The sequence below is a fragment of the Eurytemora carolleeae genome, unplaced genomic scaffold (genome assembly GCF_000591075.1).
Source record: "Eurytemora carolleeae unplaced genomic scaffold, Eaff_2.0 scaffold675, whole genome shotgun sequence".
Lineage (NCBI taxonomy): Eukaryota > Metazoa > Arthropoda > Copepoda > Calanoida > Temoridae > Eurytemora > Eurytemora carolleeae.
This window is the reverse complement of record NW_019396903.1, coordinates 23,670-49,164: the sequence shown is the minus strand read 5'-3', so window position 1 is coordinate 49,164 and position 25,495 is coordinate 23,670. Positions and strand designations below refer to the sequence as shown.

Here is a 25,495-nt window from a genome sequence, read left to right as displayed (position 1 = left end):
TTGAAAGATAGTTAGATATATATGTGGTTAAAAATATAGATATATTGAAAGATAGTTAGATATATATGTGGTTAGAAATACAGATATATTGAAATATAGTTAGATATTTATGTGGTTAGAAATATAGATATATTGAAAGATAGTTAGATATATAGATAGATAGAAATATAGATATATTGAAAGATAGTTGGATATATTGATAGATAGATATCTGACCAGTAAAGGGGTTGAGGGCAAATACACCATAAAATTAAATTAAAATGTGAGAGAAAACTTCCATAGAGAAATAGATAGATAGATAGATAGATAGATAGATAGATAGATAGATAGATAGATAGATAGATAGATAGATAGGTTTGGTCCATCACCATCACCGAATTTTAAGTTAGATAGATGGATAGATAGATAGATAGATAGATAGACAGATAGATAGAATGATGTTTAGATTTGATAGTTAGATAGATCCAAGGTTATAATGCAAGGAAAGTTATTTCAGAGGTAGTGGGCAGTAATGTAAACGCAAGATGGATGTCGAAGCCTGCCGTGGGATCCATCTTTCACATAAAAAATCAATGAAATATTCTGGTCATAGGAAACTAATATGTGAATTATCAAAATTATGAAAATTTAATGCATTAAACCTCCTCGGATACTAAACAAACACTGATGCATCTATTCTTGTTTACAAACCCCATCCAGAGAGAACTGGTTTCAATATGTACTCAGAGTTTACGCAACTGCAATTAACTTTCCTCGCATTATAACCTTGGATAGATAGATAGATTGAGTCGTATTCATTTTCCAAAGATGAAATATGAGTCTCAGTCTCCTGTTAATATTAAAAGATTAATAGACATATATTTATAGAAAGATAGATAGATAGAAAGAAAAGCAGGTGTTTAGAAGGATAGATAGAAGTATAGATAAACTATCCTACTATCAAGATCTTGAATCTTTAAATCAAAATAATTGACGTTGGTCTCTGTCTCCCAATATGGATTGGAGGGGAGGGGGGGGGGGAATGGTCCGTATAATATATTTGCTTTTTCGACCTAGTTTATGTATGGGGGGACACGCACACCCCATTTTAAGTAGCAAGTCTGTTTTGTTGTAAGGGGGGGGGGGCTTAAAAATGCAACGCGACCTCAATAAACCATCTAAAGTGTATTTGTATGTAAAGGTTCTAATAATTTTTCTAAAACAACTTCTTTTTCTGAAGAACGTGCAAAGTTGCACTACAAAGAAATTGTTTGTATTTTTGTCTTTTAAGATATACGGTGCATAGTTCTTTGAAGAGTTATGAGGTCGTATGAAGTCAGTTAATCTTGGACTGGGAGTGAAGTTGTCTCATGTAGAGATTATAACTAATACAAAGCAAATTGGGGAAAGTTACTGAAAATATTATCCTGTAAATCTTTCTTTATCAACTTATTTCTTACTTTTTACAATCTATTTACAATACTTTTCGGATCAATTTCATATATATATATATAATTATAATTATATTGGGAACCAAGCATTGCCTGGAAACCGAACCATTTTTTACAAAAGTCAGTTTTCACAACAATTATAATGTTTAACCAATATAATCACATTACCGTGGTTCTACCGGGTTTTCTAATCAAAATTTAAGACAGATCAGTCAAGGTGATCATGAGTTATGAATGATCAGACATAAAAAACTGAGATTATTAAATTGTTATATGGCTATCTATCTATCTATCCATTTATATGATAATATATAAATGACTTGTCTGTTAGTTGATTTGTTAGTGTTTATAAACTAAAAGAAGGGGCGCGAAGCACCTAAAATACCTTGCGGATAAACGAATCTCTCTCTCTCCGTATTATAATCGTAAAGTTTATGTTTTATTTGACTTAAAACAGTTTAACAGAAGGTTAATTCCTACAAATTCAAGATCTTTGGTTGTGTATGACTTATATAAAAAGCTAAATCACGTATTTTAATCACAAACTGTCAATGGTTCAGACAAAAAAGAATATTTAAAAACTATTTAGTAGATTAGGACTACCCCTGAACCACTGCGACATAATCCCGTCTAACATACGACCAATAAAACTACGAAAACATATTTAAATAATTCAACTATATAAACTCAAATAAAGAATAAAGATAACTATATCTGGAGAAGAGGCTTGTCAAGCAAATTTAACATAAAGAAACTGTTCTCTAATATCATCAGAAGTCAGAACTTGTGTGTTGTTAATCTCGGGATCATTAATCCCCATCTTAAGCAGATTAACAGATTATTTTAATTCTTTGATATCCCATTATGGTCAAACCCTGCAGGGATAACTATAATTGAGGAATCAAGCATTAATTCTTAAAATTGAGAGTTCCCACATTGGATATCAAGATCAAGCTCCAAGATTAACTATACTTCACACAAAAGTTCCGTTTACCCTACTTTGCGGCATAAAGCAGATTTAGCTCGATTAGAAGCTAAATCATTAAAAATTAAATCCAAAATCACAGATTGTATCACAAATCAAAATAACGAAGAGAAAAATATTTTTTTTTTACAATTCTTCCTCACCAGAAAAGTACATGTAGATATATAATTTGTTATGTATGAATGGATATGTCGTCTGAATGAATTCTATAAACTGAGCAAAAAATTGGCTGTACAACTCTTTAAAAGAAATGGCTATGATAAAGATGAAAGGAATTTTAAAATGTAAAAAATACATTTTCATATTTTTTAACTTTTACAGTTTATAATAACATAGTCGATCTCCTAGAGTGTTTTAAATGTAAATATATATCAAAGTTTAACCATAAAAAAAGTAAATGTTAAAAACAGAAATAATTTAGTTTTCACGTCCAAAATTAGAGAAATTAGAGAAAAGTAGACCTCCAAGCTGTAGTTGTATAACAAAATTAGAGAAAAAGTCGATCTACAAGTTGTAGCTGTATATAAAAAGAGTAATCAATGGCATCAGTTATGTCCTGGTACTACAGAGTTGATAAAAGTAAACGAATCAATTCATATTTTAACTAAGTGTCCTATAATGATGGATAGTATTTGTTTAATCAAGTGATTAATCTATATATTATAGCAAGTTTATACTGACAAATAACTACTAAAACTAATTCCCTGTATACCATGTCTGTCCCCTATTATGAAGATGGAATGATGAAGGATGAGAATATAAAGTTTGATCATGAAACCCTGTGTAAGCTGGTTCAAGAGTTGCACCAACTGTTCCACTCATAGTGTACACATTCGGTTTGAGAGGAAGCGGTTGCGCAGGTGCAGTTGGATACCCTAGCCGGGCGTAGTTTAAAAACTGGTTTTCTGGATCTATATCCAGGTAGCCAGACTGCCGAGAGTAGAACTGTTTGATGAGGTTGCTGGCCTCCAAGCTTGAGGTGGAGGGGATGGGAAGCTGAAGGCAGGGCTTTTTCTTCGGAAGATGTTTTGTCATAGCATTTTCTAGATCTCGGACACTGTTTGAGTTCTGATCTGGTAGAGAGTTTGGACTAGATATTTGGGGTGACGAGGCCGAATCCTCGGCTGTATCCTCTACAGCAGGGTTGGAGAGGTTTGGGGTCCCAGGGGGAGATCCTACTCCAGAATGGGGGGTCGCCACAGGAGTCTGAAATGTCATAAATTGATTTTTTATTAAGAACGGGACAACAATTATAAAAATTTCTACGTTTTTAAGGAAATTATCATTATCAGAGAACTTTTGAAAATCCTTGTAATTAAAGAGCCACACCATTATCAATTTATTGTCGAATTGTGATATAAAAATTATCAAAATTTAATAAGGTGCATGATACTTTTGGGTCTCTAAAGAAAAAGATATCTACAAAAGTACTCCGATGCTAATGATTTCTTCATTCTTATTTATTCTTCGACTAATATAGTTTGAAAATGACCGTTAAAAGATCCCGAATCACAAACCTTGCCTAACCTCTGGTCAATGGCTGCAGAATCCTCAGCAAATGGCTGATATTCCAGTCTCTCTTCTACATTGACAGTGTAATCAGAACCTGCAAAATCAACTACTTCAACTCCAAGTTGGGCAAGTAACTGGAGAGTCACATGAAACTTCTTTAATAGTCCATTTAATCAGGAGGGATATAAAAACTTGTAATATCCCTTTACAAGTTGAAAAATAAACACCCCTGGTAGCGCCCACTAACAAGATTCCAAACTATAATTAGATTCCAGAGATCCAGGGTTAGTTCGGAGTTCATTGAGACAAATTCAGGAGGAGGAGAGGGGGGAGGGGAATATGGAAGAGGGGGGATATGGTCAAATAACATGGGGAAATTGAATTAACTTTAAAAATTCTGTTTGAACAGGGAATATGGAGATTACGGAAACTCAAAGATATCCTTAATTTTTTACAGATATAAGAAGACTTAAATTTTGGTGTTATTGGCATTTAATTTTGTCCTGTATATATTATAAACTCAATTAAAAGAGTGGAGATAATTCCCACCAGGCAGCAAAATAAAGTCTACCTTTTGGACGAAAATTCAGAAGTTAATTTATTTTTATGACAGAGTGATCACTCTAATTCCATTTACTTTTTGGACTCCCTTTGGTTAGTAGTTGAGTATTACATTTTTGTATAAAAAGTATGGCCTGTTAATGATGAATAAGAAATAGTTAAAATGTTTAAAGGTTGCCAGTGACAAGCAACTCAGACACTAATTGGGTGCCACAAGTTTTAAGAATTACAAATACAAATAAGGTGTTGTCAGTTTAAAATTAAAAGATGTTTGAGGTTTAAAAGAAAAAAGAAATAAATTAAGAAAAGATATGTGTACACTGTACATAACATAATTAAGAAAAGATATGTGTACACTGTACATAACATAACTAAGAAAAGATATGTGTACACTGTACATAACATAACTAAGAAAAGATATGTGTACACTGTACATAACATAACTAAGAAAAGATATGTGTACACTGTACATAACATAACTAAGAAAAGATATGTGTACACTGTACATAACATAATTTCTTTGTCAGCCAATTCCAGAAACAGTGTCGTTATTCTACAAAGTAAGGAAAATGTGTATGTTTCTATGTTTCTAGTTCCATTACTAAAGAAGTATTTGGCAAAATTCTAATTGTGCATTTGTCACTTCAAAATATAAATTAAAAATCCCACCTCTGACACTAGCAGGGGAAGCTGTTGTTGTTGTTGTTGCTGTTGTTTCCAAATCCAAATCTGGTTTTACGTTCACATCACCATCATCAATCTAGAAAAATATTAATCAATCAATCAAGTAATGAATCAATTAAATCAATTTTCTAATCAATTATTCAATTTATAAATCAATCAATCAACTAACCAATCAATTAATCAATCCTCTAATGAATTCATTATTTATACAAACAATTTTTCAATTAAATAACCAATTTATCAATTAATCAACCAATATCAATTAATCAACCAATTATCAATTAATTAACCAATATAAAATAATCAGCCAATTTATCAATTAATCAACCAACTTATGAAATAATCAACCAATTGATCACAATCAATTTATCAATTAATCCATTTGGGAAACTGCACAAATTGTTTTTCCATTAAAAGTTAGTGTATGGGGGTCCACTGAGTACATGGTTAACCTACATGCTGTTTATCCATGATAATATTAGTGTGTACTTGGGTCCACTGAGTACATGGTTAACCTACCTGCTGTTTATCTATAATAATATTTGCGTACTGTGGTCCACTGAGTACTTAGTTAACCTACCTGCTGTTTATCCATGATAATATTTGCGTACTGGGGTCCACTGAGTACATGGTTAACCTACCTGCTGTTTATCCATGATAATATTTGCGTACTGGGGTCCGCTGAGTACTTGGTTAACCGACCTGCTGTTTATCCATGATAATATATGCGTACTGGGGTCCACTAAGTACATGGTTAACCTACCTGCTGTTTATCCATGATAATATTTGCGTACTGGGGTCCACTGAGTACTTGGTTAACCTACCTGCTGTTTATCCATGATAATATTTGCGTACTGGGGTCCACTGAGTACTTGGTTAACCTACCTGCTGTTTATCCATGATAATATTTGCGTACTGGGGTCCACTGAGTACTTGGTTAACCTATACCTGCTATTTATCCATGATAATATTTGCGTACTGGGGTCTACTGAGTACTTGGTTAACCTACCTGCTGTTTATCCATGATAATATTTGCGTACTGGGGTCCACTGAGTACATAGTTAACGCAGATGATTGTCTGCTCCTCGCTGTTCTTCGTGTTACAAACCAAGGTAGCACAGGTCTGCACCCAGGTATACCCACCTCGTCTAAAAATAAAAACATGAAATGCCAAATTTGTCTTCCTTTTTCATTCTTTTTAACCCAAAATTCATCTTTTTTTCAGTTTCTTCCTCAATTTTTTTTATCAAAGTACATTAAAATGACAAAACTACTTTTCTATTTGTTATTTATGTTTCGAATTTAAAAAAAAAAGAACAAAGAAATCATTTTGACATCTTATGCTCTCTTTCAATTGCATATGTTTGAAAGAAGCTGAAAGAAAGTTTATGAAAATTGTTTAAATTGGTGCCGGGTGCTAGGTTCAGATGAACTAGTTTCTCATGTAAATTATACACTAGAGGAGTTGAAATCTCCAGCTAAACACGTTTAAATCTACATTGTTTTCACTTTATCATCTCAACACCATACTCCAGGGTGTCAAAATAATATTGGAAGATCTAGAAACTCTGGGATGAATGTCATCTTTGTTATTCCTGTTATTAAAGAAATGTTCCTGGAATTTGTAACTGATAATTTTTGCCTAAACAGATACTGAGACCATATTTAATGAACCGCAAGAACTAGAGAACTAAGCTACGTAGATTAATCTGAACCACTTCTCTTTTATGCTGGTTCAAGTTAAGTTTAGTCTATTTGGTTCAATTGCTCGCTATTCATTAAATCCTGAACAATATTTCATAATTAAATAAATAGAAGACAACAATATTCTATTGTTTTCTGGTTCTCACTGTAAAACATATTTTTTGCAAAAAGTAAAAGTGTGTTGCAATTATTACAATTTTTAAGATGTCCAAGGTGTTTGAATGGTTGAGCTAATATTTGTTGTTTATGTTTTCTGGGAAACACTGTATATATACATTATACAACCTTTTAAAAAGGGTGAAGAGTTCAACAAGAAGTAATGCAAGTTTTAAGCAAACTTTACGCAGCAATTTTCTTTAAACCATGTGGATGGAGTTTTACCATGAATAGCATGCTGACCTACCATATTTTCAATCTCATTGGTTTCATGGCATTTTTACGCAGAAATATTAATTTGGGCTCGGTATCAATTTTCCATTCTTTAAGGGACTGTATACCACTTTTCTAGCGACCTTCCATTTAAAGGAAGGATCTCCAATTCACAACATTATATTTAAAACTCTATTTGGATAACAATTAGCAAGATATCGTCATTTTTCTGTCTTAAATAATCAACTGTCAGAGAGAAAAACTGTGAAAACTTCATCAATTTTGCATTTTTCCATTCTGAGGGGTCACGGGCTGCAATGTGAACCAAGCCCTGCAGCTAGGATGGGCTAGGGGGGCCAAGCACTGCAGCTAGGTCAGAATTTGAAATTTGCACATTTGGGAAGTTGTCACTTGGGAAAATACCGGGGAAGTTGCTGCTTGGGAAAATACCCCAGGAAGTTGTTTCTTGAGAAAATACCCCGGGAAGTTGTTACTTGGGAAAATACCCCGGGAAGTTGTTACTTGAGAAAATACCCCGGGAAGTTGTTACTTGGGAAAATACAACTGGAAGTTGTTACTTGAGAAAATACCCCAGGAAGTTGTTACTTGAGAAAATACCCCGTGAAGTTGTTACTTGAGAAAATACCCCGGAAAGTTGTTACTTGAGAAAATACCCCGGGAAGTTGTTACTTGGGAAAATACCCCGGGAAGTTGCTGCTTGGGAAAATACCCCGGGAAGTTGTTACTTGGGAAAATACCCCGGGAAGTTGTTACTTGGGAAAATACCCCGGGAAGTTGTTACTTGGGAAAATACCCCGGGAAGTTGTTACTTGGGAAAATACCCCGGGAAGTTGCTGTTTTGAATCGCACATCGCGAAGAGTCACTTAACAGCGGCACGAAAGAAGTTCAAAATTTAAAAAAATGTAAATTTTTTAGCTTACCGGTTCATAAATCTGTAGTACATTGACATCACTTGTCCCTTCTTGATCACTAATAAAAAAGAGATGATAAAGAAACAGATTACTCGTCACATTCTCTATTAAGTATTTTTCTTTCCATCTTTGCAACCTGTGGTAGACCTTTTATATTTCAAACTATGAATTCTGTTAAATCATTAAAGAAAGTTTGAAATATTATGTGGATTAGAAAATTATAGATTGTGGCGAATGCTTTATTCCTTTTTTGATTTTTTCATCTGAAATTTGGTTTCATGCTATTCATTATATGGAACAAACCTCTTATCAAACTAATTAAAAAAATAAATAAATTATAAGACAGGTTTTTGTTTTTAGTGATGAAAAATTTAATATTGAGGAGGGGGGGGGGACGAGGATTCCCTCCTTTAAACAATTTTTAAGAAAAATGTTTTGCGACAACCCTAGGCACAATCCATCAGAATCTCAGCACTAGTCCGTCTTCGTAATCGATTCTATTCAAGTCGACAAATTACCCCTTAGTTCCCTCACCGTGTTAATTTTAAACAATTTGTCAGTATTTAATTTAAAACAAGTGAACTTCATACTTTGGTAGAATAGTATTCGAAGAAAAGCTGAAGAAATGAAACTCATTCTGTTATTCATATTATAAATGAGTAATGAAATACCAAGAATGCATACATGATGAATTACCAGGTATTCGAATGAGTGATGAATTACCAGATATGAATGAATGATGTATTACCAAGCATGAATGAATGATGAGTTACCAAGCATGAATGAATGATGAATTACCAAGCATGTGAATGAGTGATGAATTACAAAGGATGAATGAGGGATGAATTAACAAGTATGAATTAGTGATGAATTACCAAGTATGGATCAGTGATGAATTACCAAAAAATGAATAAGTGATGAATTACCAGGTATAAATGAGTGATAAATTACCATGAATATGAATGAGTAATAAATTACCAAACATGAATGAGAAATGAATATGAGGATGAATATGAGGATAAATATGAGGATGAATATGTGGATTAAAAATTAGGATGAATATCAGGATGAATATTAGGTGAATATCAAGGATGAAAATGAGGATGAATATGAGGATAAATATTAGGATAAATATGAGGATGAATATGAGGGTGAATAAAAGAAAGGAATATGAGAAAGAATATAAAGTTGAATACAAGGATGAATATAAGCATGAATATATGAGGTTGAATACCAGGATGAATACCAGGATGAATATAAGAATGAATATAAGAATGACTATAAGAATGAATATGAGAATGAATGAATAAAAATGGAAGGAAGGGTTGATTGATAGGTGAGGTGTAATTCATCTTAGTCGGCGAGCACGGCAGGGAGTCAAAAATAAACCTTAAATTAATGAAGAGTGGAGGGGGGGGAAAACGGAAAGAGGTGGGGAGAGGTGAAAATGCGGGAGTTTGGTTACTCTTAGGATTTTTTATATATCTTAAATTCTTAAATTTTACCATTTTTATTTTCATTTAAAGAAATGTAACACTAAATTCTAATCTCTAATATTTTTTTTGCAACCTGATAGTGATATTTCTAACTTTGAAAATTTGAGGAGAATTCGTAATCTTTAATATCAAATGTCTACGACATCAGTTTGCAAAGATATAAGGATTAACACATTAGATGTTGTGGTTTCTTCGCAAAAAAGAAGATTTTAAGAAGAAAACTTACGATCAGTGTGAGTTTGTTTAATTTTATCCACATCTCCAGCGTGGCACAAAGCATACATAGATTTCCCTGTTAGATCATCCGCAGTGTAATCAAGTAATTCAGCAACCCTACAGATACAGGATTAAATAGATTAAACCCTATAGATACAGGATTAAATAGATTAAACCCTATAGATACAGAGCTAGATTAGTAATAGATTAAACCCTACAGATACAGAATTAAATAGATTAAACCCTATAGATACAGAGCTAGATTAGTTCCCAAGAACAGGTTTTGTTTCAATGCAATAATGCATGCTAAAGATGGAAGGACAAAATACCTTCAAAATTTGAACTTAAATAAAACCAAGGTTGTAATACAAGGAAAGTTAATTGCTGTCGCGTATACTCTGCGTACATATCGAAACCAGTTCTCTCTGAGCGGAATTTGTAAACAAGAATAGATGCATCAGTGTTCGTTTATATCCGAGGAGGTGAAAAGCATTAAATTTGGATAATTTTGATAATTCACATAATAGTTTCCTTTGACCAGAATATTTCATTGATTTTTTTATGTAAAAGATGGATCCCATGTCAGGCTTCGACATCCGTCTTGTGTTTACATTACCGCCCAGAGACAGTACACTGCAGTACAAAAGATGCGTACACTTCTGAAATAACTTTCCTTGCATAACATCCTTGCATAAACCTTAATCTGGATGTTGACCGCAAATACGAGCGAAATGATCAAAATTTGCTGTATAATCATCCAAATATGTTTAATCTTAACACACTTTTTCCAAAATACTATAATTATGACAAGCAAAGGAACTGATTTTTTGCCACAAACTTTAATATTCTAATCTTTGTCTTTGCAACCCAAGGTGTATACCTTTGATATTTCAAAATGTTCTGTTAGATCAAGTTTACAATATTACAGGTCTACACCACAAGGTTGCAAGGATATAGGGGTTAGAAAATATGAGTTTGTGGTTAAAACTCCTTTAAGAAATATCTTACTTGGGTTCACAATGTGCAATTTTAAAGTCGAAGGCCAGCCTCGTGACAAACATATCGGTCTCGAGGCGAACCTCGTGGACGCTGGGGGGAGGGAGGGCGATAGCGAGGCCGATGAATCCCATGATAGGAACTGATTTCTTGGGCTGGGAGTAGGAGTACTGTGGCCGTAGTTTACCCAGTATTAAAACAACACGGTAACCAGAAGACTAAAATTAAATAGATACAGTGGGAGCCCTAAACTGTGATGTAGGAAGACGACATTCAAACAATCATATGTATATTTGATGTTATTATAAAGCAAATCTAGTTAACTACCAATTGGTCGACGTACAAAAAACTTATTAAGGGAAACAGGCGCAAAGAACAATTGCTGTGTTATTTTACTTTTCAAAATTTTGAATAAAAAAATGTATGACTTTAATCATGATTAAATTTGAAATGATACATTTATCAAACAAACATTTATATTTTAATATCTTTTGTACCTTAAAATGGCAGCCACGTTTTGTAAGGGTAGATTTCATCCTGAAATAGGGAAATCAAGTTAGAACCTTTCAGAACAAATTAGGGTTTTTGTCCAAAACCTCATGAGTTCTCCTAATAACTGACAATTCCCTAATATTTTCCCTTAAAATTTCCCCCCCCTCACCAACCTCATGATTTTCCCCATCCCTAATAAACGGCCCTAAGCCCTAACCTTTCTCCGAAAACCTACAAATACCTGATACAAAAAGCCCGGTCGTAACTAGGCTTTCCGTGCTTGTCTTCCCGAGTATTTGACATACAGGTGGTGACAGGATAGCACACTAAACAAACAGAGAATTTGAAAAACCTGTTTTTTGATTACTTGTCTCAAATTTTTATTTTTTAGCCGCTAAATCTTTGCAATCTGATGTTATATACATTTGATTTTTCAAACTGTGAATTGTAATTCTAGCAAAACTCTTCAGAAAAATCTGCAAAATCAGATTGCAAAGATAAAAGAATTTTATTAAAAGTTATTTTATCAGCTTTCTTTGACCAAATAAGTAATCTTTTAACCCTTGAACATAATATGTAAAAGTAAAAAAATCTTTTTAAAAAATTGTTTGACTCCCACAAATTTTGCCTAAAAATAAATTTGTCCAAAAAAATCTTTAAAAATAAAGAAGGTACGTTTCCTTTGCTGATTTGTTTCGGAAAAATGGGAAAATAACATTTTTACAGAGTTACCAATAAAGAATGAGATTTCGAATACGACAGTTCATTTTTCTGATATTTTTTTTTGGAGTAAACTTGTGTCATTATTTAATAAAGGAGTACAAATGCAACCAAAAGTCCAAATTTAAGTCAGAAACAAAAATTTAAACTTTGAGTCGTTTTTTTGCATAGTTTTAAATTGTAATGAAATCTCATCCTTAGTGAATAACCCTGTAAATTTGCAGATGCAAACGGAATTTGTTAATTGCATGTTAATATGTTAATTAGTTAGAAAGCAAAGAAAGAAATAGAGAATAGGGGAGAACAAAGAATTTTGGGAAAACAGGGAAAAAAAGTTTTCAGAATTTTTCCTGTTTTTCCAAAAAAGTTGAAGAAAGAAAGGAAAGTAGTGAGTGAACCATCACCGTGCAATACAAAAGTTTAGTATTCAACAGTAATTTGAATAATAAACTTTTTTATAGAGAAAACCGAGAAGTTTTATCCTAAATATTTCTTTATGTTAAAGGGTCTGTGAACCTCAACTTTTTAAATGACCCTCTATATGTACAGTGGTATGTCCGATTCTGAACGGTACCCTTTATAACCTTGTCTGCTAAAGCTTGATGGAGATATCCTTATTTTTCCGTCTTCAAATTGAGTGCCGGGAAACTCGAGGTTACAGTGTACAGTCATGTGGCCATTTTCAGGCACTCAACTTTTCAGCCAGAAAAATACGGAATTTACCGCCATTGATGAATTTACTTAGATCATATAGGCTACTGATGCGAATTGGGAAAGGTCAATGTAAATTACATGTGCGGCCCTTTTAAGAAATATTTTTAATAAAATTCCGCGGAATAGATTTGCCAAGGTTAATATATTACTAGGTTAGCTCACCACTTACAAGGCTTACCATCGGGGATAGGGGGGACAGCACCTCCCTGCCCCCCCGCCCCCTCCTCCGTCTGTGTAGGACTGTCTCCCGGACTGGCAAGGGTAACGCCTATCTGCTCAGCTAGCTCGGCGTGGTCAGCTTGATGTACGTAATCAAACACACTACTTCCGGTCAATTCAACCTGATCAAACAATACAATTTTATCATCTTTTATCATATCTTTGCACCTTGATGATGGTCTTAAACCTTTGTTATTATCATTATCTGTACCTGAGAAAGGCCTAGATAGATTGATACAGTTTCTGATATATAAAGGAACCGACCATCGGAAGCAAGTGATATGGCAAATCCATCAAGAGATTGAAGGATATGTGTTCCTTCATGCTCCTAAATCATAGAAGGATTAAAGGGATTGTAGGATATGCGTTCCTTCATGCTCCTAAATCATAGAAGAATTAAAGGGATTGTAGGATATGTGTTCCTTCATGCTCCTAAATCATATAAGAATTAAAAGGATTGTAGGATATGTGTTCCTTCGTGCTCCTAAATCATATAAGAATTAAAGGGATTGTAGGATATGTGTTCCTTCATGCTCCTAAATCATAGAAGAATTAAAGGATTGTAGGATATGTGTTCCTTCGTGCTCCTAAATCATATAAGAATTAAACTTCATGCTCCTAAATCATAGAAGAATTAAAGGGATTGAAGGATATGTGTTCCTTCTTGCTTCTAAATCATATAAGAATTAAAGGGATTGTAGGATATGTGTTCCTTCATGCTCCTAAATCATAGAAGAAATAAAGGGATTGTAAGATATGTGTTCCTTCATGCTCCTAAATCATAGAAGAATTAAAGGGATTGTAGGCACTTCATGATTTCAAATTAAAAAGGGATTGAATGAAAGTTTTTCTTAGTTCTCTTAGATTATTGTACATTAAGGATTTATAAGTTTCTAAACTAACCTCGAAAATATCCATGGCAAGCCCTCCACCAAGTGGACCGCGTCGTAGACTAGATCCTTAAAAAACAAATCATTGTTCTATTTTTCTCGAAAAAAAAAACAAAAATTGTTGGGACTTATTATTCATTTATTTGTTTTCATAAATAAAGTTACATTAACAACAAAGATTTTAATTACATTTGAAAAGAATATCATATAGATTTGGAAATTTTCCAAAAATGCAGAAAAAACATTTTTTTAATAAACCAGAAAATGAAAAATTTAGATTTTAAAATCCTCTGAAGAAACCAGAAAATCTGAAAAGTCGTTATTGTATAACGGGAACATGGACACAGACACAAAGAAGGAACTTAAAGTAATATATAATCTATTTATATATAAAGTTGTAATCTCTGTTTGTCCGTCTGTTTGGTTGTCCGATCATAACTCAGAAACCCCTGGACCGATTTGCCTCACATTTTTATTTGGGAACTCAGTAGGACACCAGTAATGTTCTTAGCTTGGTTTTGATATTTTAGTTGAGTGGGTCGACTGTTAAAAGGAAAAATAGCTAAAATCGTAATTTACGACAAAGTGCTGGTAAAGGGTGGGACTATATCTGACCCCTGGGCAACGCTGGGTTCCCAAGCTATTAACAGGGGGAAACACATAAATAGATAAATATATAGAAGATAGATAGATGGAAAGATGGCTGCGAATAAACATGAAAGTTTACACTTGTTTAAAATTCTGAATATTTGCTAAATAAACTCAACAACCCGGCTTACAGCACATACTAGAGGGGGGGGGGAAAGGAAACTAAAATATTTTCTTACTTTTTAAAGTTGCTTTCCCATCAAATCGTCCATCTCTGTTCCAGGGGGGATCACCGTGATTTGCAAAATCGCGCAACCTCAGATACGCGATTGTGAGCCGTACAATCGACGCTTTGTCCAACTGAAATATTATGCATGTATGTGTTTGTTCGTGTTTGATCGTGTGTGTGTGTGTGCACCTGTGATGTGAGGCCCATAATAGAAGCGTTATCAAGCTAAAAATAGAAAAGAACAATTGATAATCGGAGGTTTAATTGTGAGTGTGCTCTTAAGCCCCAAAACCTTTTCAGAACCAACATTTTTATCAGGGGTGGTTTCGAATATTTTAAAGAAATGATGTGTCAAAAAAGTATAAAATAATTTGGACATTTAAGAATTTTTGTGTGTTTGTGTTAAATACAATATTTTTATTTTTGTGTGTTTTAATTTAACCCATTTTAAGTTGACGGGAGTAGAATAAAGAAGAGGGGGATAGAATTTGTTTGCAGTTAAGTTTAACTTATTAGGAACGTTCAGAAACTAAACAATGAGCAATTATTTTTTCATAAATGTATTTCGTTTACAATTAATCTCATTGTAAAATGTAAACATATCCTCTTCTCCTTAATTATATACTTGCTTTAATTCAATACAGAGGAATAGCTAGAAGTTGTATAAAGGTGGGGGTGCGCAAAACTATACCCCCCCCCCCCTCCCAGTAACGTGTACAACTGTGGAACTCATACAACTGTTGAATAAGAAGAGGATTTTAAGACTCAAGTTATGATAATTAATTGCCCAAAACAAGATTGTGTTCAAAGTTGATTTACAAGCTACTGGTTTTTGACGTCATCTTAGTCCACAGTTTTACGGGGTTCACTGTATGTTTATAAATGGTTTAGTTGAACCTGTGACGTAATAGCTCCGGGTAGTGGAAGCATCTTAGCGAGCTCGTAGAATTCATAGTTTTCCTTTCCTCTTCTAGACCTCGCTGCATCACGTGACTTCTCCTTTCTTAACTCAAGAATTCTGCAAAAAAAAAAATAAAATATTAGTTACAAAAAAATCAAGATTTTCTTTTAAAACTTATTTCTTATTTGTTATAATTGTGTTTTTTTTTTTAGAAATTTCTTATTTTCCTATATTTCCGTATCACTGTATCCCTGTACCCTATACCCATGTACCCCTGTATTCCTGTATCCCTGTATCCCTGTATCCCTGTATCCCTGTATCCCTGTATCCCTGTATCCCTGTACCCCTGTATCCCTGTACCCCTGTATCCCTGTATCCCAGTATCCTAGTATCCCTGTATCCCATTATCCCTGTATCTGCAAGCTCCTCATTAGCATCATAACAGCCATAAATTGGTCGATAAACAAACCAAATATGTTCTAACAGCCCCTCCGCGCACGTCAAAGGCAAAAAAACATTATCAATCATTTATCAATAGTTTTTTCTTATTCACGTTTTAATTAGAGAAGCATTACAGGAAGTTTGATTTATTAAAAAATAATATTTCCGAATCCCAAGGGTAATCCAGTAAACGTCAAAACGGCTGAACCGATCGGGCCCAAATTTTGTGGGACCTCAAGTGACCCCCTTTACACCGAGATCGGATTGAAAATGAGGAAAATAAAGCTCACACATCTTTGTTTGCTGTTTAAAACCGCGCGTTACTTATATAGAGAACCGCGATTAAAATAATCCATTTTTCCGACAGAAAAAAGGGATAACTTTGGCTGGACAAAAATTTCAGGGTACCGTTGTGCATCGGACAGACCTTCTATATATGGAGGGTTACTTGTAATTACGTCTACAGTCTCTTTAACTAACAAATACTTACGGATGATGACCATATCTTGAATTTAAAGAGTTCTGTTCAGATAATTCATCCATTCTCCTGCAATACATCCTTATTATTAAAGTTTAAATAAATAACTTTTAATTGTATGAAAGAAAAAATTAAAATCCATCTACGTTAGAGTTCTTCTAAAATCTCTTGGTTTTGTATTTGTAAAAAGAGAAATTGTTTTAAAAAATATGTGAAATGATTTTTTTTCTTTTTGTCAGGTGCAAAACAAGGCCGTAAAGTCGAACCTGGATCTGTGATTAAATAAACTTTTGTTTTCGTTGAGATTGGAATGATCTTACGACAAGAAGACTGATTCAGTCAAACAAAAAAAGGTCTAAGAAAGGCTAAACCTTTAACATGGGTTTACATGAACATATAACAGCGCCCCACCGGGCACTGTCAAATATTACACGGGTTGTAGAAGCATTCTAATGTACATAAATAACACAAACTTTACATGTACATTGTGTACATATATAGAATATTCTAAACAAATTGTTGATGAAAAAATTATTTAATCATAGAAACCTGATGTTGTTAAGTACAATGTTTAATCTAGCTGTAAAGTACATAATCGAATGTACCTAGCTGTTAAGTACATAATTTAATGTACCTTGCTGTTGGATCAATCCCTGCCGCATAAATCTTATTGTACTGCATCTGTTGTGCTGTAAACATTGCCTGGTTATCCATAATACACCTGAACATTAATAAAATCATTAAGAATAAGAATAAGAATAAGAATAAGAATAAGAATAAGAAAAAGAATAAGAATAAGAATAAAATTAAGAATAAGGCTAAGAATAAGAATAAGAATAAGAATAAGAATAATAATAAGAATAAGAAAAAGAATAAGAATAACAATAAGAATAAGGCTAAGAATAAGAATAAGAATAAGAATAAGAATAAGAATAAGAATAAGAATAAGAATAAGAATAAGAATAAGAATAAGAATAAGAATAAGAATAAGAATAAGAATAAGAATAAGAATAAGAATAAGAATAAGAATAAGAATAAGAATAATCACAGTATGACAATAATGCACCTGAATAATGACAATAACAATGATAATAATGACTTCACATAATTATATTTACAAAAAAAATATAAATGTTGTAAAAATCATTTTTAAGAAAATATTATTGAGAAATGCAGTTTAGATTATTGGACTCTTTTAAACAGGTTGATCAAAGATAGAGATAGATAGATAGAGAGTTAGATATATGAATAATTAGATAGATGGATAAATAGATATTCCCCCCTCCGCTATAGTTTTGACAGGTCTTTGGGGGCAACAATTGTCACTAATATTATCAAAATTGAGGAGTGTGATTGAAAGAAAGAGATAAAAAGAAAATAATGTCGCTTCATTAAGCATGTATTCGACAAAAGAATATATTTTGCGATTGTGTTATTTTAGCATCTCCTTGAGTCAATCCAATAAATGCTTGTCATTAATTTTGTCCTTCACTCTCTTATTTTAAAAATAAAACTTATATAAAGAAAAAGATAGAAGATATAATTATCGCCGTTCACGCAAAAATATAATTTTGAACCCGTTGTTTTAGTTTAAGATAAAGTAAGACAAATATGTGAAGGGAGGGGGGGGGGGCAACAAAGGAGTGTCCCCCCCCCCATCGTTTGCTAACTAATGTTAATTCCTAGCAATTTTTCCGATCTTGGATTTTGATAATTTTAATTACCAAAGAACCGACGGTAATTAGTGTTCGAACAAAAATCAGTTGACAATCCGTTGACAATTGTGATAAGAAAGGGTGCAATTCAGTTTCCGTTCTGCAAACTAAATGACTTTTGCAAAAATTGTGTTCGCAAAATAATTAGCTGCCTTTCAAGAAATGCCAAGTTTATTGTAAGTTTTCATAAAAAATCAGGTTTTTATGAAAATGTAAAATCAGATTTCAGAAGTCTATAAACGCCAAATTTTTTTTTCATTTTTCGAATCTATAACAACAAGAAAAACGGGGAAACTGAGAATGTTATCTTTTAAACTATATAAACTATATTTAAAAGCTATTCCTGATCTTTATTTTCCAACAAGTTCATAAGTTTTCAATTTTCTCATAAAAGAAAACATAGTTTAAGTAAAAATACAATTTTTGATCGGACCCAATAGGTGTTTCTATAATTTACGTTGGAAAGATTACCTTTCTTTAAATTGTTTAGATAAAATTAGATGTTAAAATTATGCGCGCGCTTTGCCTGTTGTGTGTGCCATATGACACGGTTTAAGAATGCCGCACTCAATTTTTTGTGGTCTTTGAGTTTTCTAACAAAAAAGTTCATAAGAAGGTCCTTTTTATTCCTTATTACAACAACATTGCTAACTAGCAAAACAAAACAAAAAATAGGGACAAACATAATTTTCAAAGTTTTCTTTCATCTTCATTGCGTTTTTGGTGTTTGAAAAATTGAATGCAAAATGTTGTTGTTATTATTCTTGTGGGTGTGTATAGCCCTGTAATATGAAGAAACAAGGCAAAAACTGGTTAATTCAATTATACCTTTACTTCGAGCTAACAAACACGGGTCTTTACAATGCTGGATAAAAGAGGTGTTAAATATGCGCCAGGGTGGGGGGGGGAGGGGGGAAGGGGGAAACAAGCACGTTAAACATCAAGATCTAGTAAAAAAACATATAACACTGTAAAAGTAGAGTGTGATTGATATGATAAAAAGATGAAAATGACTGATTTTGTTTTCAAAGTGATCAAAATATTGTATTGTTTAACGCTGAGAATAAACTTTTAAAAACTAAAGCTAAAAGCTAGAGCTTTATAGTTACGACTCATTAAAGTAGACCCAGTCTTAAAATTGATGCAAGTTTTTAAAGCACTCTGGATCTTTGCATTATTAAATGCCTACCCAATACATAATATAATATGGGAAATGTATAGATAAACAAAAATTAGCGAACTCTACGTGTCCATTATGTTGTCAATATTTGTTGGTTTAGTGTACATTAAACTCGAGGATTTCAATCAATAATTTAGCGGATTTCCTTCAAATCTGTGAAGTAAGAGTATGGTAGTTTACCCTGCATAATATGGAAAATGTTGAGGAACGTGAAGATCCATGGGAAGATGATGATGAGGATAGGCAGGGTGGCCGCCCTCCCCTTGCATTATTAACCCTAAATTCAACATCAAATTAACTCCAAATAAATTTAAAAATCTTTTTTTTTCAAAATTCAAAAGTGTTTAAGCTTTTTAAAGTAATAAAAGTTATCCTAATCCATGAGAATATAATTGTTTTTGCTATTTATGCTTTTATATATTAAAATTTCTATTTTCTGAAATTTGATAATGTTATTTATGCCAAGTTAACGTCATGAAATCGAGAGAAATTTTTTTTAAAGCAATAATAAAACGAAGGTTTGAATCATTTTGATTAATAAAAAAGTTCAGATGAGCGTTGCCTATGATCTAATCATGTTTAAGAAAAATATATTTTTTTTTTGACAAATTTTAATTTCGTCAGACATCAAATTCTCTCTGAGGTATTAATGTTGATTAAATATTGTTTTATTTGATGTGTTTCCCTTGAATGTTGGGTAGGTGTTGAAATTATCCTTAATTCCTTTACATCACATATAAATAATCCGCGATTCACATCCAATAAATCCTCGCAGTTATAAATGTCAAGACATTTTGCCGATTGTGGCTTTAAACCCCAATTGAGAATTTGATCACGTCCGGACCACCGTTGCTTTACAACCGCACAGCACTCGGCTTACAACCAGACTGAGAACCGGGTTAAGCCGCTCCCCGGGATCCTTCCCGCTCTCTTCTCTCATTGGTCAGATTTGTCACAGCTCTGCTCCTATTGGTCGAGCCTGGCGGGGATTAATTTCCTGACGAAAGCTGCAGCTGTGTCCCCGGTTATAACTGTACACTCGGAGATTTTTCGCGGATTTTTGAAACTTCTTCTTTTTCAAGATGGAGGGCACCTTGCAGCGGACATGACGGGAAAGTTAAAAACATTTAAGAACCGAAAAAATAGAAGAGAATCGTGCTACGTGCGGACGTCAGATAAATGATAATTAGATGTGCGCAGGATAGCTTATGCAGTCTAACATACGAATAAACCCCAAAATAATGTTTTTTGAACATTCTTCAAGCAAACAGTATTATTAAATAATTATTTCTCCATAGTTGAAAACAAATCGTGAATCCTTATTTGTCGTTGGTCAAGTTTTTTATTTGAATGATGCCACATTAATGATTGTCGTTTATTTAACTTTAATTATAGAGCCATTGGATATATCTAACTTTCCTTCCTTAGTTAGTTAGATATGTACGTAGAGCCATTATATCTAACTTTCATTCCTTAGTTAGTTAGATATGTACGTAGAGCCATTTAATATTTCTAACTTTCATTCCTTAGTTAGTTAGATATGTACCTAGAGCCATTTAATATTTCTAACTTTCATTCCTTAGTTAGTTAGATATGTACGTAGAGCCATTTGATATATCTAACTTTCATTCCTTAGTTAGTTAGATATGTACGTAGAGCCATTTAATATTTCTAACTTTCATTCCTTAGTTAGTTAGATATGTACGTAGAGCCATTGGATATATCTAACTTTCATTCCTTAGTTAGTTAGATATTTACGTAGAGCCATTTAATATTTCTACCTTTCATTCCTTAGTTAGTTAGATATGTACGTAGAGCCATTTCATATTTCTAACTTTCATTCCTTAGTTATTTAGATATATACGTAGAGCCATTTAATATTTCTAACTTTCATTCCTTAGTTATTTAGATATGTACGTAGAGCCATTTGATATATCTAACTTTCATTCCTTAGTTAGTTAGATATGTACGTAGAGCCATTTAATATTTCTAACTTTCATTCCTTAGTTAGTTAGATATGTACGTAGAGCCATTTAATATTTCTAACTTTCATTCCTTAGTTAGTTAGATATGTACGTAGAGCCATTTAATATTTCTAACTTTCATTCCTTAGTTAGTTAGATATATACGTAGAGCCATTTAATATTTCTAACTTTCATTCCTTAGTTAGTTAGATATGTACGTAGAGCCATTTAATATGTCTAACTTTCATTCCTTAGTTAGTTAGATATGTACGTTACGTAGAGCCATTTGATATATCTAACTTTAATTCCTTAGCTAGTTATATATATACACTTAGAGCCGTTGGATTTATCTAACTTTCATTCCTTAGCTAGTTATATATATATATATATATATATACGTAGACCCATTTGATATAACTAACTTTCATTCCTTAGCTAGTTATATATAAATATACGTAGAGCCATTTGATATATCTAGCTTTCATTCCTTAGCGAGTTAGATATATACGTAGAGTCATTGGATATATCTAACTTTCATTCCTTAGCTAGTTATATATATATACGTAGAGCCGTTTGATATATCTAACTTTTATTCCTTAGTAAATTAGATATATACGTATATACATCTTACTTTAGAAATATGGTTATATATTATATATACATATCTAATTAGCTGAAGAATTAAAGTTAGATATATGGCTATATATCTAACTAGCTGAAGAATTAAAGTTAGATATATGGTTATAAATATTTGAATTGAAGAATATTGACAAGGGTGTTAGAGAGCGTATGGGGGGGGGATTTAAACAAAGTACCCCCAAGAGATGTATTACATTTGAATAGGGTTTATCCACAGAGCAGAAATAAATAGAAAGCGTGTATCTACTGTCCATGGCGTGCAAAGAAAAGATGTTTATTTCCAATATTACTATTACGACTTTGTGACGGAAAAGAACAAGTTTAGTTGGTTGAAAATAAAAAAATGGTTTTGCATTTTTTCTGTAAAGCTCTTTTGTATTTTGGAGTTATGATTAAAAACATTTAAAATTTCAATTGGACGAAAACTAGATTTTAATGGATGGATGAAGCAGAAAAAGTTTATTTAAAATTTGATTTTCTAAGGCATAACACATCCAGCTTTTTCAGGAACTGCTTCTCTTCTTTTCTCTTCTCTGTATCCTGGAAAACATAGAGAGCAAACCAGAAGAACCAGCAATCAAAACAGTTTCAAGTCATTTATATCAGGGATGACTATTCCCTCATTTTAATATGAAATTAAAAAAAAAACCTTGAAAAAAAAATCAGTTTGATAAAAAAATTTTTTTTCTAAAACCTGTTTGCGAAAAAGTTTAATAAGAGTAGTTTCACAGAAGATTTATTCCAAATGAAAAAAAGTTGAAGAATTGAACAATTTGGAGAATACAGAATACATTTTAACCTGAGGAGATATCAATCTTACAGGGACTGTTACACTATAGTTTCAGTAGAAGTAAATATTTCCATTAACTGTTTGCGCCAATTCAAGGATTGAAGGATTTGAAGGATAATGAGATAGATAGAAAGATAGATGTTACCGCCATACTATTTCTATTGGTTCAGAATAGAAAACAAACACATGACTGAACCCTGATTGGATGAGGGACTAATGGACTCGGCATACAGGAGTGTAATGCGTTATTTAGGTGGTGCTATGGAAACGTCTCACCACGGAAATGCGTCAAAAAAAGGAATCATAAAACTAATTTAATGTCGTCTTCTCTCATTAAAACAAATTTAATTGAAAAAAATTATTTATAGCATTAATTTAGGATAGGTTAGGTTGCGCCGTAGGCAACGAAGGGGGCTCGGTTGGACTAGGGGAGCTGTGCGCTGCGGCTAAGGGGCCGAGCGCTGCGGCCATGGCTGTGAAAATTGTTAGAATATAGTTTTTCAATCTTAAGTTGAGAGAAGACGACATTAAATTCGTTTTATGAGCCCGTTTTTTGAGGCATTTCCGTGGTGAGATGTTTGCATAGCACCACGTCGTAAGTGACCCTCAATTCCACTATAGTTTCAGGAGAAGTAAATATTTCCATTTACTGATAGCACCGACGGAAGGATTCATTACTCTGATTGGATAATGAAATAGATAGGAAGATAGATGTAACAGGCCATACTATTTCTATTGGTTCAGAAAAGACAACAAACACATGACTGAACCATGATTGGGTCAGGCATACAGGATCCGAGTGCCTCCAATACAATTATTTTATTTGACCTAATTTCATTTGAGCTTTAATTTTAATTGTTACATTACTGATTCACAACGTGACCCTACTCTGAACCATTATGAACTAGACATAAGAAAAAGGTAAAATTTATGTTTATAACTGGTATGACTTTGTAACCTCGTAGATCCTTTAGTTTTTATTTTACACACAGATGCTAGAACAAATTTATTAGTTTATATATTGGAAATTCAAAACAATTTCTGTTATAGTATATACAGTTCCTTGCTTCGGTATAGTATATACAGTTCCTTGCTTTGGTATAGTATATACAGTTCCTTGCTTCGGTATAGTATATACAGTTCCTTGCTTTGGTATAGTATATACAGTTCCTTGCTTCGGTATAGTATATACAGTTCCTTGCTTCGGTATAAGTTGTTTTTAAAAAGATTCTCCCCTTATAGAGGCAACAGATAGAGGTAAGATTAGTAGCGATCACCATCGATCATTTTTCGACGTAAGCCTATACCACCTATTTTTCGCGAACACTCCCTTTGAATCAATTTCAATCTAAAGCTATACCTCAACAAGCCAGATTAACTTTATAGATAGAAGCACATTTATATCCCCGTAATTTTAGCTACACAAAAAAATTAAAGGCTCCGCAACTTAGATTTCAAAAAATAATTCTTTATTGCTAATAAGGCGTGCATTTTAAGAACTGCAAACCAAGTCTACATTCAAAACTTTAACATTTTTCGTTCGTAAAAGTCAAACATTTTACAAATTTTCTAGTTTTAACTTGTGACTGTTCAAAATCCAAGGAAATGAAATTTTAGTGAAATGATGAAAATAATTCAAACAAAAGATGAAATAAAATTTTTTAAAACATTTTCTGCGTCATAAATTTCATTTAATGACTCTCAACCTGTAAAAAATAAATAAAATAAGATGTACATTTTTGGCGTGTAAAACAATTACGCAGCACATGTTATGGTATATAATTTAGATTAGTGTCGTGTGGCCGGCTGTACGCGCGTGTGTACGTGAGGGTGTATGTACGTGATGGTGTAAGTACGACCGAACGTGCCGTTAATACAAACTTGCATCAATTTCTAAATACATTGACAAATCAACAATCTTACAATTTATTCGCGTACTTTATTCACAGACAGAAATACATTAATTTGTCAAAATAACGAAAGAAGGCCGGACAGATAGATAGAAAGATATAGATAGATAGATAAATAGATTGACATTTAGATAGATAGCTAACTAGATAGATAGATATAAAGGTAGATAGATAGATAGATAATATATAGATAGATAGACAAATAGATAGAAGGCTGGATAGATAAATAGATAGATAGATAGATAGATAGATAGATAGATAGATAGATAGATAGATAGATAGATAGATAGATAGATAGAGAGATAGATAGATATTTAGATAGATATATCCCTAATGTTCCCTTCACACTGTTGATTAGTCCTATGTTCTCATAATTCCTCTGGATTAACCAGATATGATTAACATTAGGATAAACTATACACATTTACACTCATATCTATTCATCTATCTATCTATACATCTGCCTTTCTATTTATATATCTATCTATCTGTTTATCTATATATCTATCTATATATATATATCTATTTATCTATCTACCTAACCATATTTTTGTCTTTCTATCTCTCTTTGTTTCCATCCATCTGTTTATGTGCCTTTTTTCGAGCTTTTTTTACCTTTGAGGTATGTGTCTTATGATTTTGTTAATCCATATTAAATTTTCTTTTTATTGGCATCTTGTTGCTAACCCTCTAATCCCCTGCCCCACCCCATTACACCCCTTAGTCGCCCAATATTTCT

At 32.8% G+C, this 25,495-nt stretch overlaps 1 protein-coding gene across 3 annotated transcripts; it reads right to left on the bottom strand.

Moving 5' to 3' along the window:
• Positions 1 to 1,856: 1,856 nt before the first annotated feature.
• Positions 1,857 to 20,818, bottom strand: LOC111709934 (protein trachealess). 3 transcript variants are annotated; one of them, XM_023483904.1, is made up of 19 exons: positions 20,139 to 20,818; positions 19,634 to 19,730; positions 17,193 to 17,279; positions 16,571 to 16,627; positions 15,636 to 15,756; positions 14,928 to 14,963; positions 14,749 to 14,869; positions 13,935 to 13,990; positions 13,243 to 13,359; positions 12,982 to 13,153; positions 11,620 to 11,704; positions 11,384 to 11,423; positions 10,899 to 11,104; positions 9,901 to 10,007; positions 8,188 to 8,236; positions 6,182 to 6,320; positions 5,158 to 5,248; positions 3,933 to 4,021; positions 1,857 to 3,621 (listed from the first exon to the last, which is right to left on the bottom strand). In XM_023483904.1, the coding sequence occupies exons 2-19, from the start codon at positions 19,720 to 19,722 to the stop codon at positions 3,112 to 3,114; spliced, it is 2,172 nt and encodes a 723-aa protein (XP_023339672.1). In that variant the 5' UTR covers positions 19,723 to 19,730; positions 20,139 to 20,818; the 3' UTR covers positions 1,857 to 3,111. The 3 variants fall into 3 exon arrangements, with proteins under 3 accessions (XP_023339672.1, XP_023339673.1, XP_023339674.1); XM_023483905.1 differs by having other exon boundaries at positions 12,991 to 13,153; positions 20,139 to 20,813; XM_023483906.1 differs by lacking the exon at positions 14,928 to 14,963 and having other exon boundaries at positions 20,139 to 20,813.
• Positions 20,819 to 25,495: the final 4,677 nt, after the last annotated feature.